Genomic DNA, 15703 nt, shown 5'->3' with positions numbered 1-15703 from the left:
TCTTTACCTCTCTCTATACATATGCATTTGGTTTGTATGTTTATCTGTATGTATAATACGCACACATAATGTGTATTTTTGCATTCTGTACGCTTTATGTATTCTTGCAACCTAGCAGCCTCATAAAATCACTGTAGCGTGACTCTAACTGCAACACTTTTTCACGTGGAGGTCAAAGCGGCGTGTTAAAATGCTCATGTTGAGCGAAGCGTTAAAGTCATGAAACGTGTCGGGGCATTAAAGAGTGACAGAAGAATTGTTCTGTGTTCTGAATATCACCTTTGTTTTTTTTCAATCAGGACAACTACACGTTCGCCCAGCCCGGGATTCAGATTAAAGTGAAGGCGCTGGAGGAGCTTGTCAGCAGAATAGATGGTGAGGAAGATCATGTTCGCAAACACCATCATTCATCAGTTTCGTTTGCTCACACGGGGGAGTTAAAGGAGCCGTTCAACCCAAAATAAAAACCGTTATCATATAGCTCACGTCACAGCATGAATATTTAGAATGATTCTTTTGCGGACCTAGATCAGAAAGAACGTCCGTATGAATAAATCATTCAGTTTATCAGAAAGAGGGATAAATGATGGTAGTTTAAGTTTTGGGTGAACTGGAAGTTTCTGGAAATGTTTAGGAGGCCTGGTTTAATTAGCTTTTTTGGCATTTGAACAAAGCCATAATAGCCAACTTAGCAGTTTATTTTTTTAATGGTAGGTTTTTGTTGTTGTTTTTGTCTGTTGTTGTCATCACTGTTATACTGAGCAGCACATAACTTTTGACATGTTTCTATAAATAGCTCAAAAGCAGACATCAAGTACACCGGGGCCGACCGTGTGCTACTTTTCTACGTTTTGCAACAGGTCCGCTTTGTTCACATCCTCAGATGCTTCATTACAAACATGTCAAGACTGACAGAGCAAAACATCAAAATGAGTATTCAGTTCAATATTCCCATTTGTTTAACGCTTAGCCGTGAAAAAATTTAACGGGTGAACTAGCTGTTCCAAACTGTTAATTGTAGCTTAAAACACAAAGGAATTGTTTTCAAGCGAACATCTTATCACTTTGGGGAAAAAATGCCTTATTTTGGCAATTTCTCTTCTTGCAATCACACATTTGCGTTATGCCACAGTCCTCCTGTTTTTCCGTGAGTGTTATAGTGCCATCTGTACGTCTCCTCCCCGTTCTGAGTGTTTGGTGTGATAAGCTGAACAGCCCACACCGAAGCTCTCGGTAAAAGCCACAGAGTGCCTCTTTTCCATCCATCAGTATCCGCTAACACCGTGAGCAATATCAGACCCCACAGTCTCACCGGGCAGCACAGGAGAGAAATCAATTCCCCATAAGCCCCTGCGATTAGGGTGTGAAGGCGAATGGAAGCGAGTGGAGAGGAAAGAGGAATGAAGTGGCTGGAGCCCAGGGGAAACAAATTGCGGTTTCAGAGGGCAAGAGAGTGATAGATGTACACTGGCGAGGGAGAGCACCAAAACAAGCTCTTCCAAATGTGTTTTTGTTTCTGGACACTTTCATTTTCTTTTAGAAACGGGACATTTATTAAATTCATCTTGATAAATGAAGTCTGTTGTTGTTCAGATATGACTATAATTAATATAACAGTTCCAATATTAACCGTTTTCACGTATGCCCATGGTCTCCAACATGTCATTTATCACACATTAGTATGTATATTTAGCAACTCTTAATGTGCTCGCCTTGAATGTGCTTGACAGCATGTCAAGCTGTGTATTTAAATAGATTCATGCATTCAATTTAACAGTATAAAGTATAAAATAATTTGTTTAGCGTTGGTTTACTTTTTTACGAGTGCACCATTAATGCATTAATTCTGAAGATTCATCATCGGTATCTTAGTTAGTATCAGTTATAATGATTTTTGTTTGTCTGGATGCTGGATGCTTAAAGTGTTTTCATGGATTGTTCAAGGGGGACAACTAGTTGACAAGTTGGTTATACCTTTTAAATCTATATTTATTTTTACATTTAAATTGACATTTTCCTTAATTTAAATGAATTTAATGACATGAGATTCTGTATAACCTGGGCTTTTTATTCATTATATTGAAATTATGTTAACACTGGTTAATGCATTAGCTATACTGCAATACTTCTACAGCATCTATCATCTTAGTTCATTGTAATTTCTGCATTTATTGAAAACATTATTTTTTGATTTATAAGTTTTTACATCATTTTAAACAGAATCAGTTGTATTGGCATTATCAAAGATATTGCTTATTCTTTGTTCATGTTAGCTTACGGATTTACTAATGTTATCAAATATAAAATTTGTGAACAAAAATAAACAATGCTTATGTTAAATCTGCACCCCATTCAGATAATAATAATTCCTTATTTTAAAATAATCGTCACGCCCAACTTTATTTCTCTGTGCTTTTGGAGAGCTGTCACATTTTGTCCCACAATGTCTATCTGTAGTCTAGTCAAGGCACCGGCTTTGGAAAGCCATTCTTATTCTGTTCAAAGGCCGAACGAGAGCTTATCAGAAATCCCTCTCTCAATGAACTCCAACTCTCTTTCTCTCCCAATTCAATCGAATATAATTACACACATGTTGGGGGTCTATAATGTTAATTCAGTGAAACAGGTGTGGAGAGAGCTCAACAAAAAGCTGAAGGGTTTTAGTTCCGGGCCGGAGTGCTTCTCTGAACAATGAGGTTCATCGGCGGGTTACAATAGACTTTTCCCAGTACTGCGCTTTGTAGAAACGACCACCCGATGGCTATAATCCCACCTGTTTCTTTTTTCTCCGTGTCCACAGAGGATGTCCATGTGCACTTTCAGAAGTGTGAGGTGGAGTACCTGCAGTTTGCTTTCCGCTGGATGAATAATCTACTGATGAGAGAACTGCCCTTGCGATGTACCATTAGACTTTGGGACACCTACCAGGTACTGTTGTGTCAGAAAACATGGTCACACTTTGAGAAATGCCTTCGCATGTACTTCTATGTCAAAATTGTCATTAATCTGATGATTTTATTCAAAGCAACTTGGGTTAAGTGCTTTGATCAAGGATGCAGTTGTGATGGGTCTTATGAAGGTCATCTGCATCAGTTTCTCCTGTTATAATTACTTTGGGTATAAATATTTGATGTAACATTTGAAAATACATTTAGATATCTTAAATTTGAATCGTAGTTATGTCATTGAGGAATGTTAAGAGTGTCAGTTGGAATACCGTCACTGCTGCTGTCAGGATTGTAATATTTTTGTTAACCCATTCCCTCTCGGTGTATTTTTGCAGTAATTCAGATTTTTACTAAAAGGGACCGTTCAGCCCAAAATTAATATTCTGTCTTTATTTACTCACTCTCGAGTGGCTCCAAATTTGTATAAATGTCTTTGTTTTGATGAACGCAGAGAAAGATATCTGGAAGAATGCTTGTAACCTCACAGATCTTGGCCAACTTTGACTACCATAGTTGCAAAAATTACAATGGAATTCAAAAGTGCCCTAGAACTGTGCTGTCTTCTTTTGTGTTCAACAGAACACAACTTGATGGATGAACAATATTTTAATACAAAATTTATTTATGTTTAATTTATTGGCATGAAAGTTGGAATGAAATAATCTTGTTCAGATGTGTCAGTTTCATGCGTGATATAACATGTAAAAATACATTTATACATTTCTAAGTTTCACATTTCATTCAGGCATTTCATTTTTCCCCCACTTTTAAACAATTGGAATTTGGACATTTTGATTTATTAGGGCCAGCATCTTTTATTATATTCACAAAACTTTCTTGTCCCCAGAATAATTAGTTTTATGAATATTCAAAATTAATTTAAAAGAAAGAATGAAGCCAAAACATTTTTTCTAGGTTTTTTAATTTTTTAATCAACGCTTCAATGTTTTTTGAACAAAAGGCTGAAAATAAGTTTTTATTCCAGATTTTGCTAGAATGAAGGTCAAAACAAAGTATTTGTTTTTGCATTCGTAGCTTCCGTATGTCAGATGACGCACAACAGCGCCCTCTACCATATAACAGTGAACACATGTGTAACACAGATAAAGGAAGGAAGGAGGCGGGAACAGGAGAACATAAAACAAATTTTAATCAATAATAAATATAAAACGTAAATAGACAGCCGGCGGCCCCCTCACGGACGTCTGCCGGCGACACACACAAACTGTAACTAAAAGCCAGGCCTGGTCCTCTCTCACTGACGGTCCGGTCGCTCGTTCTCTTATGCTCCCGATCTCCTCTGTGATATGAGACCGGTGCGCGTACAGCTGACGCCTGTTATCACACACGCATCGGCCTCGAACCCCGGCTCTCATCCCGCCTACCTCACTACAACATGGAAAACCAGAAAAATTTGGGATGGCGAGAAGCGCTGTGTCAAAAGATGAAAAATCTTGTCACCAGCAGAGATGAAGTTAAAGGCTAAAATAAATGTGTAATGCACTGGGTGTAATTATTATATTATTATTATATATTATAAGTGTACAGTAATTGATTATTAAGAAACGTTATTGATTTATCAGTGATCCTTGATTCTAAACCCTTAACCTTTAATCTCTGTTTTCACCTCCATGTCACTTTAGTTAAAGGCTCTAAAGAAAACCATACAATCTGCTCTCAATGTTGTTTTTTTAAACTTCACTTCAGAAGTCATGGGTAACACGTCCTTGTAGACTGTATGCAAATCTTTTTTTGTGTTAAAATTGCAGAATATGATCTGAACTGGTCGTATTCTGTCATTCATTAATATTCTTTTGAGGTGTGAATCTTCTCATCTGATGTTCTGTGCGCGTGTCCTCTCGATGTCTGAAGCGTCCTTTGATATCTCTCCTTGCTCATTTCTTTGTCCTTTATATCTGCCTCTCTCTATCTGTCGCTCCATCTCTCTCGCTCGCCGTTTTGACATGCATCTGTTCCCACAAGTTAGGTTTTATTAGATAAAGGGGTTTGGTTGTCAGGTGATGAGAGAGGAAACGTTGAGAGGGGAACATTTACACGCACTTAATTGTCCTCTGTTTGTTATGAGTCAGCGAGCTGTTCCTCTCGGACGCTGGCGGTGGACATTTTCCCTTAAGCAACCTTAAAGGGGACACATTATGGAAAACAATGTTTTCTTGCCGAGTCGGATGTACTGTGTAGACATACTATAATATTCAGGTTGCCAGACCATTTACTGAATCTATGCTGCAAAAATGACTCGTGATTCAGAATAATATTATATGATAATAGAGTCCAAATATGATTTTGTATTTTCCCATGTACAAAGGTTTAAATCATGTTTTTTATTTGAGAAATTATCAGATCGCAAAACTGTCAAATGATTATTGATTTCAGAATTGTTTAGTATTTGGTATTCATAGTAATCTCAGTGTATACTTGAATGTTCGCCTTTGGCTTTAATGACATCATTCAGTCAAGCTGGCGTGGACTGCAAAACCTGATGATCCATGTTATCGGGCGTGATTTGAGAATGTTTCAGAGAACATCTTGTGTGCTTCACTGGATGCAAGTTAATCTGACCTTTTGCACACAAGAGTTGACATGGATTGACAAGAGATGTTTTTCTTTAGCGAACTAAAAATAGTGTAGAATTTTAAGCGCTTCATATTTTGTCCGAAAGACTTTTGGAATATCGCAAAAAAATAAGCTCTGTGATTAACAAGCATTATGATGTTAACACGTTTTGTCTATCCACATAATCTTTACAAATGAACACAACATTTGTTTCTTTTGAAGCCGAAATACAATCGGCAGAAGTAAAAAAAGCTAACATGATGCTATGAACAGACTGGTCGCTCGATATTTCTCGTCACCACCAAACGTTATTAAAAATGTGTTAGCTGCTAAGTAATTACTCCGTGAATGAATCCGCATCTACGTTTTAAGAGATGTGTGCCCATGCTGCATTATTTGTAAGATTTAAATGCACGATGACATCTAACGTCCCCGCCAAAGGAAGTAGATGCAGATGCGTCGAAGTGCTCTCATGAACGCGCACCATTTGTTTTCCGCACAAAGTATTCTCGTCGCATCAAAAACCTCAATGGAGCCACTATGAGTTGATGGACCAATATAACGATGTCTTTTGTACTTTTCTGGACCTTGACAACAACTTTAACCTTGTTGCCTGGAAATCTCTCGGATGTCACCTAAAATATCTTCATTTGTTTTTCGAAGACGCCGGGAGGTCTTAAAACATGTTGAACGTCATGAGAGTGAGTAAAACAACACAATTTAGATTTTGAGGTGAACTTTTCCTTTAAGTATGGATGTTTTAAAAAAAACCTGACACATATTTTTTGAAATGTAGTGGAGTAAAATCTTCTCTTAAGAGTAAACTACTTCAGTACTGTCTGAGACTGTATGTGTCAACATCTTGGCTCACCCTGACAGCTACGCTGGTATAGAGAAGTTATCCGATCAAAACGGAGATCTCTTCCTTGGTCACAATTCTTTTTTGTGCGTTTATTTCCCAAGGCCTCTTCACAGCGGGGTCAGGGTTGGGTCGGACAGTAACTGCTGCGTTTGTCCACTTTGCTGAGGTAGAGAAGGGCAGGGTGTGAATGAGGCCAGTCTAGCTCTGAGGCAGAAACTATGGCCTGACACGTGCGTTCTGAAGGTTAAACTATGTATTTTAACATCTAACCCGCCCTGATTTCTAACCCACCTCGCACCCGCTCAGATGATGACGTTTGCAGAAAAGGAAAGTCGTTTCTGAAGCAGAAAAAACGATTACATTAGGAAAATAGCATGCCTTGAACAATCCCGCAGACCAATAATATATATTTTTGCATTAAGCCATCATAGTTACGCTGACACTTGGGTTTTATGAATAATATCTTTGAGAACGATTGTTAACGAACACAGTCATTAGAGTTATCCAGCGACCGCACAAGTTGCAGGTCCGGTGCGAGGCGGCGTGCATCGACCAAAAAACACAAAGAGATGATCAGTTTGTCCACTCATATGAGGCTAAAGCCAAAGAAAAGAACCTCGATTTGTGATGTAGTGCTTTTATCTGGTCCCCGCTGTAATTGCACGTTTGGCACAAAGACTCAGCCCTCAAGATCAATTAGAGGCACACAAAGAGCTGGGGCCAGAGAGAGAGCGGCGAGGGTGAATGAAATGAAGAAAGAGAGCGAGCAAGAGCCGGGAAAACAAAAAGGAAAGTCATGTTAATGTCTGGCTGATGTTCATAAGCATCTGCATCTCACGTCCTCTCCATTAGTGAGATGGGCTCCAGCGAGAGGTGATGGGAGAAAATCTTGGCTGTGAATAACTTCATGACATGACGGACTTAATCATTGACACTTCTTTCTTCTGATGCTTTTGTTGTTTAGGATTCACTCCTCTTAATCCCCTTCTTTCTGTCTTGTTCAGTCTCTCTTTAACTCCTTAACTTATTTCCTACAAATAGGGTGCAGTGATGGTATTGTAAAAAAAAACATGGTACTTACAGTAATGACCATATTGATTGTTTTTGTTAAAGTTATATAAATTATCATGGCAAATAATAGAATATTATTGGTATTATAATATTTACAATGTGAGGTTATGAGGTGGTGTGGTCAAAATTTGTTTATGACTTGTCTTTTGTGGAACTCATTACCTGGCTCGCCTTAACATTTCAAATAAGTGCAGAGACTTTAAGAACGGTGTGCTTTAAGAAATGCACATCCTAAGACGCCGCATTTTTGAAAGTCCAAAACACTGTTTCATTCAATACAAAGGTAATTCCTGCGACTCATGGCGATATGATGTCTTATAAAGTGATTTGATCATTCTGTCCAAGGACTTATTTACAACATTACAGCTGGCACGCCACAGCCAATCGGTTTGCGCACACGATAGGTCGCGTTCCAAATGCCCTTGAAAGTACCTGCAGGAAGGGTACACCACGTGAATGGTTGTCTCGGAGAACAACTGCGTTGTCCTTATTACTGCATTCAAATGAAAATACGGCCTTATTTACAAGAAACAGTCCAGCTCTCTCCAGAACTCGCACTGCAAAGGATATGCCCTTCTTTTTTTCTTTCGATTGGACCTGAATGTTAACTTCATTAAGTTACACTGACGCCCTATAATCACTCGCATCAAATTCAAAACTCTGCTCCTGGCCTACAAGACCACTACTGGTTCGGCACGCCCTTATCTTCATGTGCTAATGCAGAAGTACTGTATGTACCCGCCAGATTCCTGCGCTCTAAAAACCAACAACGTCTTGTGGTACCGTCCCCAAAAGGAAAAAGATCGCTCTCAGGTACCTTCTCTCGATCGGTTCCACATTTCTGGAATGATCTGCCTGCTGCTACAAGATCAGCAGATTCTGTAGCCATCTTTAATAAATCGGCTGAAAACGCATCTCTTCCGTCAGCACCTGACAGATTAGTTCTGACTTCTTTCTCTTTTCTACTCTTTCTTTAAAAAAATGTAATGAAGAAAAACACTTAGCACTGTATACTGTGGTAGGCTATATGAGACCAGTTTTATCGCACTTCTGCTTTTTGTGTTCCTTATGTTGTTCCAGTTGCTTCCACTGTTTCCCTTTGGATAAAACCGTCTGCTAAATGTAAATGTAACAGCATTCCGTTTCTTGCACAGATAAATGTATTAGTTTTATAAGACGTTAATTTAACGTCACAAGGGGCAGGGATTACTTTTGTGTTGACTATCATTAATTCAACAAAATATCTTCATAAATATCTTATTGAAAAAGCAATGCCACCCACATATTGGATTTACTGGGGGAGAGTAAATTAACAGCAATTTCATTTTGGGGAAACAAACGCATAAGGAATATAAAAAACAACTAAAAGACAATACCCCTTTTAAATAGAAATCATGAAATGGCAACAGAAAAACAGCATAAAAATAATAAGATGCTGTAAGTAACAGAAATACAAAATAATAGAAGGAGTAATGATATGGTTATAATAACTGGCTCACATCTTAGTTATACTTTTAGATTCTGGCCCTTAGAGGGTTGGTTCATCCAAATTTTTTAAATCTGTCATCGTTTACTCACCCTCATGTCCTTCCAATGAACAAAGAGAAAGATATTTGGAAGAATGTTAGCAATTTTCATTTCTGGGACATCATCCACTACTGTAGTCGATTTCTTTTTGGTTCTGTTCCACACATCAGGGGATATTTTGAAGAATTTAAGAAAACATAGAGTTCTCGGGCACCTTGGATACTATGGTATGTCCCGGAACTGAAAACTGCAAACATTCTTCCAAATATCTTTCTCTGCTTTCATTGGAACAAAGTCATTTATACGAGGTGTGAAATTACACGAGGATGAGTAAATGATGACAAAACGATTCCTTTAAAGAAAAAATGTTGAAGAACCCTGACATAAAGGTTAAGATATGATAAAATATAATGATTTTCTTTTTGGGTTAACTGTATGTTCTATATGGAATCTGGCGTCCATGACCCTACACTAACCTAATACACGGGTTCCTCAAGGTTGTTCACGTAACCCACAGACCAGTCGACTTTAAAAATCTGTCGTTTTTCACAACCGTATTATTATCATGCCACCATGTCCAAAAACCCCCTCTCTCTTTCTTTTTATTTTCACACTTTCCCACTCCTTTAGCCGTAGGCGATTCTAGCCCCCTCTTTCCTCTCAGCCCACCTGAAACTCTGCGATTAACTCGCGGCTGTCTGTGATGTTTGCCTAAAACGGGGCCGTAGTGAACTATCTAAGGTTATTATTTTACCCTTAATCCATCCCTAATCAGTCATAACAGAACTTTCGAGTTTATTACATTGAGAGTTATTCTTCACCTGCCATACGATCCATTTGCTCGGATGCACGGTGGGCAATGTCTGAATGCGGCTGTCAGATGCTCGCGTACATTTTCTGTTGCTCAGACACAATATCTGCCGCACAGGCAAGAAACATACACCTGTATCATAATTTGAGACCCCAAGACTGAAGTGGCCCCTGGTTCTTAATCTTGACGCAATCTAACTTTTTTTTTTGGCCCCTCGCTTTCCCCTTTTTTCTCCTCTTTTCCTCCTTTCTTTTCCCCTTCTCTTTCTGCTTTAAGAGGGACCACAGAAACAAAGTAAACAATGCTATTTATAACCACTCGCTGCCTCTCAAGTGACTAGATGTACCACACTGTACACAACACAAGTAAGAGATTTTCAGGAGAAGAGTAGAGGTAAGAGAGCGCAGAGACAGAATGGGTGGTGTCTTATTAAGACACGTTGGGAATTACTAACGTGACCTATTTCCCAATCCTATAAATTACGGAGATGGGAAAACTACATTAGGACCTCCCCGTGTAGGCGTTCAAGTCTGAGCTAGCTGAATAATTTAAGGAATAAAATGTGCCGCCTTAAAACCCTTATTACTCATGATGGAAGTAAACAGTGTTGTTTATTTCCGGCTAAAGGAGTTTGCAGTTGTTTTATGTGGAGGTAGCAGTGATACTAAGCAGTTTTATTGCTTAAAATACCTGCTGTATATTGTACATACTATATATGTATTTATCTGGAGGGTGAACTGTCTCTTTGAGCTCAGGGCTCTTCATTGGAAGCTTGCTTGTTGTGAGGGGCAAGCGATCAGCTTTTTTGCCCCTCAGCGAAGCACTTTACCCCAGGTTGCTTCTGTACTTTGAATAAAATCGTTCACAAAATGTTCTGTGTATTCTTCATTTGTAGGCGGAGTCAGAGGGCTTTTCCCATTTCCACCTGTACGTCTGCGCCGCCTTCCTCATCAAATGGCGCAAGGAGATCCTCTCCACGGGTGACTTTCAGGTACACATACAATCTCACGCATTTTGCGCATGGCTGCCCTCCGTGCAAATAAATGTGTGCGCGCTCCGTGTGACCGTGTGTTGGACGCTTCCCACACATGCACGCATCACTGGAAAGTAGCCCGGCCGTCACTTACTCAAAGACGATCGGAGTAATTGCCCCTCCAGTGGAGCAGCCTCTGCTGTAACTAAATTTCACAGGCCAGCGCATACACCACACCTCAGCGGCCATGAAATGAGAACGTACTGTTATACAGCCCGTTCTCGCTCTCAGCGGCTCCGCTCCGCCTCTCGACATTCATTTATAATTCGCCTCGTTGTGCGGGGAAGGGTTTGATGGACAATTGTTGGAGCACCAGTGTTTATACTGGGGCTGTCTATATACGTAATTAATTGTGATTAATCTCAAGGCTTTCCAGAGCTCGACTGATCGAGCACAGCGTGATCTTTCTGAAGGTTATTGGTTTATTTCCCAAGATGCCTTTATACTAATAAATGCATGTGTATCTGAATATATTGAGATAAATTGAGACCAAATTAAGATATACATATCAAATATAAAAAAAAATGAATAACACCATTGCAATTACTATTTTTACAGTAAGCATCACTTATATACACAGATATTTTGACATTTGATGTTTTGATTTGATATTTTGCCTGGTTTTCACTGTTGTTTTTTATAAATACATCTTATTAAAACATCATCGTATTTCATCATATCTTAACATTTATGTCAGGGTTCTTCAACAATTTTTCTTCTGTCATCATTTACCCATGATCTGTGAAACAGAACAAAAACAAAAATTGCTAACATTGTTCCAAATATCTTTCTCTTTGTTCATTGGATTAAATTTATATATATATATATATATATATCTATATATTCGAAACTGTTATCCTAAAATGTTGACATGCTGTGAAGTCATGAAAGAATATGTGGTCGATCTATGAAGGCTGTAGACAACACGATGCTGGTCCAGAAGATCTTAATACGCAAACGTTTGATCAAAATTCCGCCTATATGTGCTAGATTTCAAAATAATAAAAAAGGACACTGTAAGTTCTTCTGGACCAGTGTTTACATCTTACATCACAATGACAAACGGCAACAAAGTTTGTCGATTCTAAATTTGAATAATGCTGTTGGTCAGATCATTGCGAGTTGCAATTTCAAAGCTTCGTTGCGTCACGTTAGAGTGTGCGTGTGCATGTTACCGGCTGCCGATTCAAAAAGACTCCTAGATTCCACATTTATTCCCTCACAAAATACAGATTTTCGGACGTTGGTACTGAGCTAAATTTGATGACCAAAGAACCCGAGATTCAGAGTGAAGCTGATTACAATACTTTTTGTACTGTGCACTTTCCGCAGCTGTGAGCGGCGGACACACACGCATACACATGCATGCCACACACTAAAAGCAGCAGCGACCTCAGAGTAGTGCCAATCATGAATCACATTATCCTAACGTTGTAATCATGCCATGATTACATGAACAGTTTCGAACACTAAAATGTGTTTCAAAGAACAGATAATAGCCAAGAAACACAGTATTTCTGAGGCGGTCGACAGCTACCTGAAACTACAGAAATCGACCAAGTAAAAGCCACGAGCCATGATTGTCCAGTAATACATCATTTTGAGAAATGTGTTTCTTCTGTCTTTACAGAACTTGCTAATGCTCCTGCAGAACCTTCCCACAATACACTGGGGCAACGAGGAGGTGGGTTTGCTCCTGGCTGAGGCCTACAGACTCAAATACATGTTTGCCGACGCTCCGAGGCACTACAAGAGATGAGAACCCAACGCTGAACATCATGACCCCGGAAACCCAGACAATGACACGACTTAACAATGGCATCTGTCCAAACGCTTTTTCTGTGCTCCGTTTAATTTGACACGGTGAAGATAGAGCTCACCAATTTTGTCCCATGACATCAAATTTGTGTCGTCGTCTGTCACAGTTCATGATCAAGGATGAGACAAAGTAAATAACCGCAAACCAGATATTTTGGATAAACTCCCAGCAAGCCATCTCCGTGGTTGACAATTTCATTTGCCTGCAGATTATTTCAGAAGATAACTGACAAAATGATGCCAAGCTCTAAAACAACGGACGTACGAATGCGTAACATTAAAACAGAAAGACGTGCCATTCTTCCGAAGCACCATTAGTTGGTTTTTCAAAGGGGTTCTCCTCATCCTCCTCCAGTTCTTCCCTCCGATGTGCAGAAACCAGCCCGCCTTTATGAATCTCAGCCAATGTTCTCATGTTTTGCGTTATTACACCATAATGTGATCCTCTTGGCCTCTTTGCTCATTGCGACATTGATTGTACCACGGGCAGGTACATGGGTCGATTCCCGCCTGTAATCACTCGCAGACGCTATTATTGAAGATCTGCAATACAAGAAACTATGGCAGCCTCCAAGAGCCATTTTTTTGAAGACGCAGTCGGTCGTGACGTTTAGAACAATTTGAAGAATCGATAGACAACTGACTGAGCGATGTGTTTTTATGTTTATCAGACTCTGAAGACTGTGAATTCGAACAATCTAAGAGCCCAGTTCTTTCTGAAGTGGCATTGTATGCATATGAACCTCTTGCACAATTCTTTCATAGAAAGTGGTGCTTTTTAGTGTTTTACCATTAGCTGGATGACTACTGAGGTACAATGTTTCAGCACAGACTGCTGAATCAAACTGTGGTGAAATATGGTTTATAAAGAATTAATTATTGTGCTTATAATAGACTGGACAGTGCGACCTACTGACTTAAAGAAACAGTTCACCCAAGAATACAAGTTCTGTCATCATTTACTCACCCTCGAGTTGTTCCAAATACTGTATACTGTAATACTGTAATATCTGTATACATTGTAACCAAACAGTTCTTGGCCACCATTGACTACTATTGTAGGAATGGCAGTCAAAAGTGCCCCAGAACTGTTTGATTTTGTGTATAACAGAACGAAGAAATTTGTCCTACTAGGGTAGTTCTTTTGTATCCATACAATGGAAGTCAATGGAGGCCAATGTTGTTTGGTTATTAACGTTCATCAAAACATCAAAAGAAAGTCATAGAGGTTTGGAATGACATGAGTAAATGGAAAAATCGTTTTTATTTTAGGGTGAACTGTCAATCTAAACTGGGTTTTGTTTTTAGCTATAGGCACTGAGCGGTCTGGTACTGCACCGTGTTTGTCAGGTATCTTCATTCCACACTCTGAGCAGCTAGTCTTGGCCCAAACCCAAATCATAATCTTAAGTACTGTTATGGAAACAGTAAATCTAGTCTAAGATCACTGTGAAAAGCAACCCATCCGTTCGGTCTCCCAGGGCAACATATTTATGCAGATGTTTATGCTAATCAGATGCAGATGATTTGATTATCTTTGAACCCTCGTTTCACCTCCTGGTACATTTATTAACTCCGGCTGATACATTTTGATTGGCGATTAATTGTTAAAGTTAATCTGAATCTTCAATTACGGCATCATTCCTTTTCAGACCGTGGAAGTTGGATCTTTATAAATTGCTGCGGTTTCTGCTCTGACTTTTTTAAATGAAAACCGTTTCATAAAAAATCTGTGATCGTGTCGAAAAACGTGGCAATCATCGAGGACCAAAAGCCTGCATGGATAATCTGAATAATAAATGAAATGTGTGTCTTTCTGCTCTTATTATCGAAGCGAATGAATTGTATTGATTCGAGAGAGGTTTCAGAAGTGATGCCGAATGCTCAGTGCCGGGGTGGGTTTTGTGAACATGCTGATGTGAAACGCTTGAATAATGTACATTTGTCAGCTCGCTCTGTCAGTGATATTTGAGACCACCTGCACTATACAGTCTCGCTGTTACAATCTATTTTTGATGAAGCATTTACAGTGCTGCGCTAGTTTTTTTCCTCTTTCAGTTTGTCTTATAGAATATGTCTTTGCAGACTTTAATGAGCTGAAATTCACTCCAGAGATGATAATTAGTTTTCTCGTCACCCCTTTTAAAGTGCGCTAATGAAGGAGCGACTTATTTTAGAAGGTCAAAAACGCTGACTCCGCCGAAGAGATGGGGCAGTCATTATTCATGAAAGGGTCGTAGTTTACCACCCTGCAATGTGGTACGTGTTGAATGAAGGTGCGGGTTAAGATACGACTCTGAGTAGGTTTATTATGGAGTCCATATTAAAGGCATATTCATAATTTTGGTCACCTTTAATATGTTGAATGTTTTGAAGAGGGCAGATCTGTTGCCCAATTCTGCTCACGTGTTAAATTCAACAAACTTTTCTTCAAAGTTTGAAACGGACTTACTTTTTAGATGGTGTCAGCCAGGTGTCACATGTGAAAATAATGAACAACAAAAAAAATGTTAAAGCTGAATTCTGTAACTTTACCTCTTTATCACCATCTCTGTTTGAAACATAAAATTACAGTTTTCTTTAGATACTTTACATGTGTTAAAGAACAACCGGTATCTCAAATGATTATAATAAGCTTACCACTGTGAATCGTGGTAAGGTAGGTACTTGCCCAATTATCAAAAAGAGTTACGGAGTGTAGCTTTAACATTTTCAAAAAAGAATTGGGCAGTTGTCAATCATTCATCCAATTACTGATGCCATTTAATTGCAGTTTTAATTTAAGTCACAAAATTTCGAGCAATGATGTTAAACAATCCGGTCGATCTCTGTAGCCTCACGTCCAGGTTAAAAAGCCTCCTGAACTTGGATGTGGCTGTTTAAAAGCGATGTAGTTTTGTTACCCTCAGTAAATTCTCATTCGGCCTGGCTTCATTGTGGTATGTAAAAGCTCCTTTTTACAGTTCAGTCCTAATGGATGAAATCATGCCCATTTGCGCCGTCTTTTCATATTTTTAGTTACGACAATTTAATATTATTGCAAACGCTATTTTATGTTG

The 15703-nt window shown here is 39.0% G+C and overlaps 1 protein-coding gene across 1 annotated transcript in view; it reads left to right on the top strand.

Moving 5' to 3' along the window:
• tbc1d22b (TBC1 domain family, member 22B) overlaps positions 1-14457 on the top strand; it is a 40176-nt gene extending 25719 nt beyond the window's left edge. Inside the window, exons 9-12 of the mRNA XM_079467656.1 lie at positions 300-375; positions 2801-2928; positions 10689-10784; positions 12457-14457. Of these exons, the coding sequence (XP_079323782.1) occupies positions 300-375; positions 2801-2928; positions 10689-10784; positions 12457-12585 (429 nt within the window). The 3' untranslated portion in view covers positions 12586-14457. The remainder of the gene's footprint in view (positions 1-299; positions 376-2800; positions 2929-10688; positions 10785-12456) is intronic.
• The last annotated feature ends 1246 nt before the right edge of the window (positions 14458-15703 follow it).

Source organism: Barbatula barbatula (genome assembly GCF_947034865.1).
Source record: "Barbatula barbatula genome assembly, chromosome: 11".
In the NCBI taxonomy this organism is placed as follows: Eukaryota; Metazoa; Chordata; class Actinopteri; order Cypriniformes; family Nemacheilidae; genus Barbatula; species Barbatula barbatula.
The sequence above is the reverse complement of the archived record's forward strand: the minus strand, read 5'-3'. Positions and strand labels throughout refer to the sequence as shown.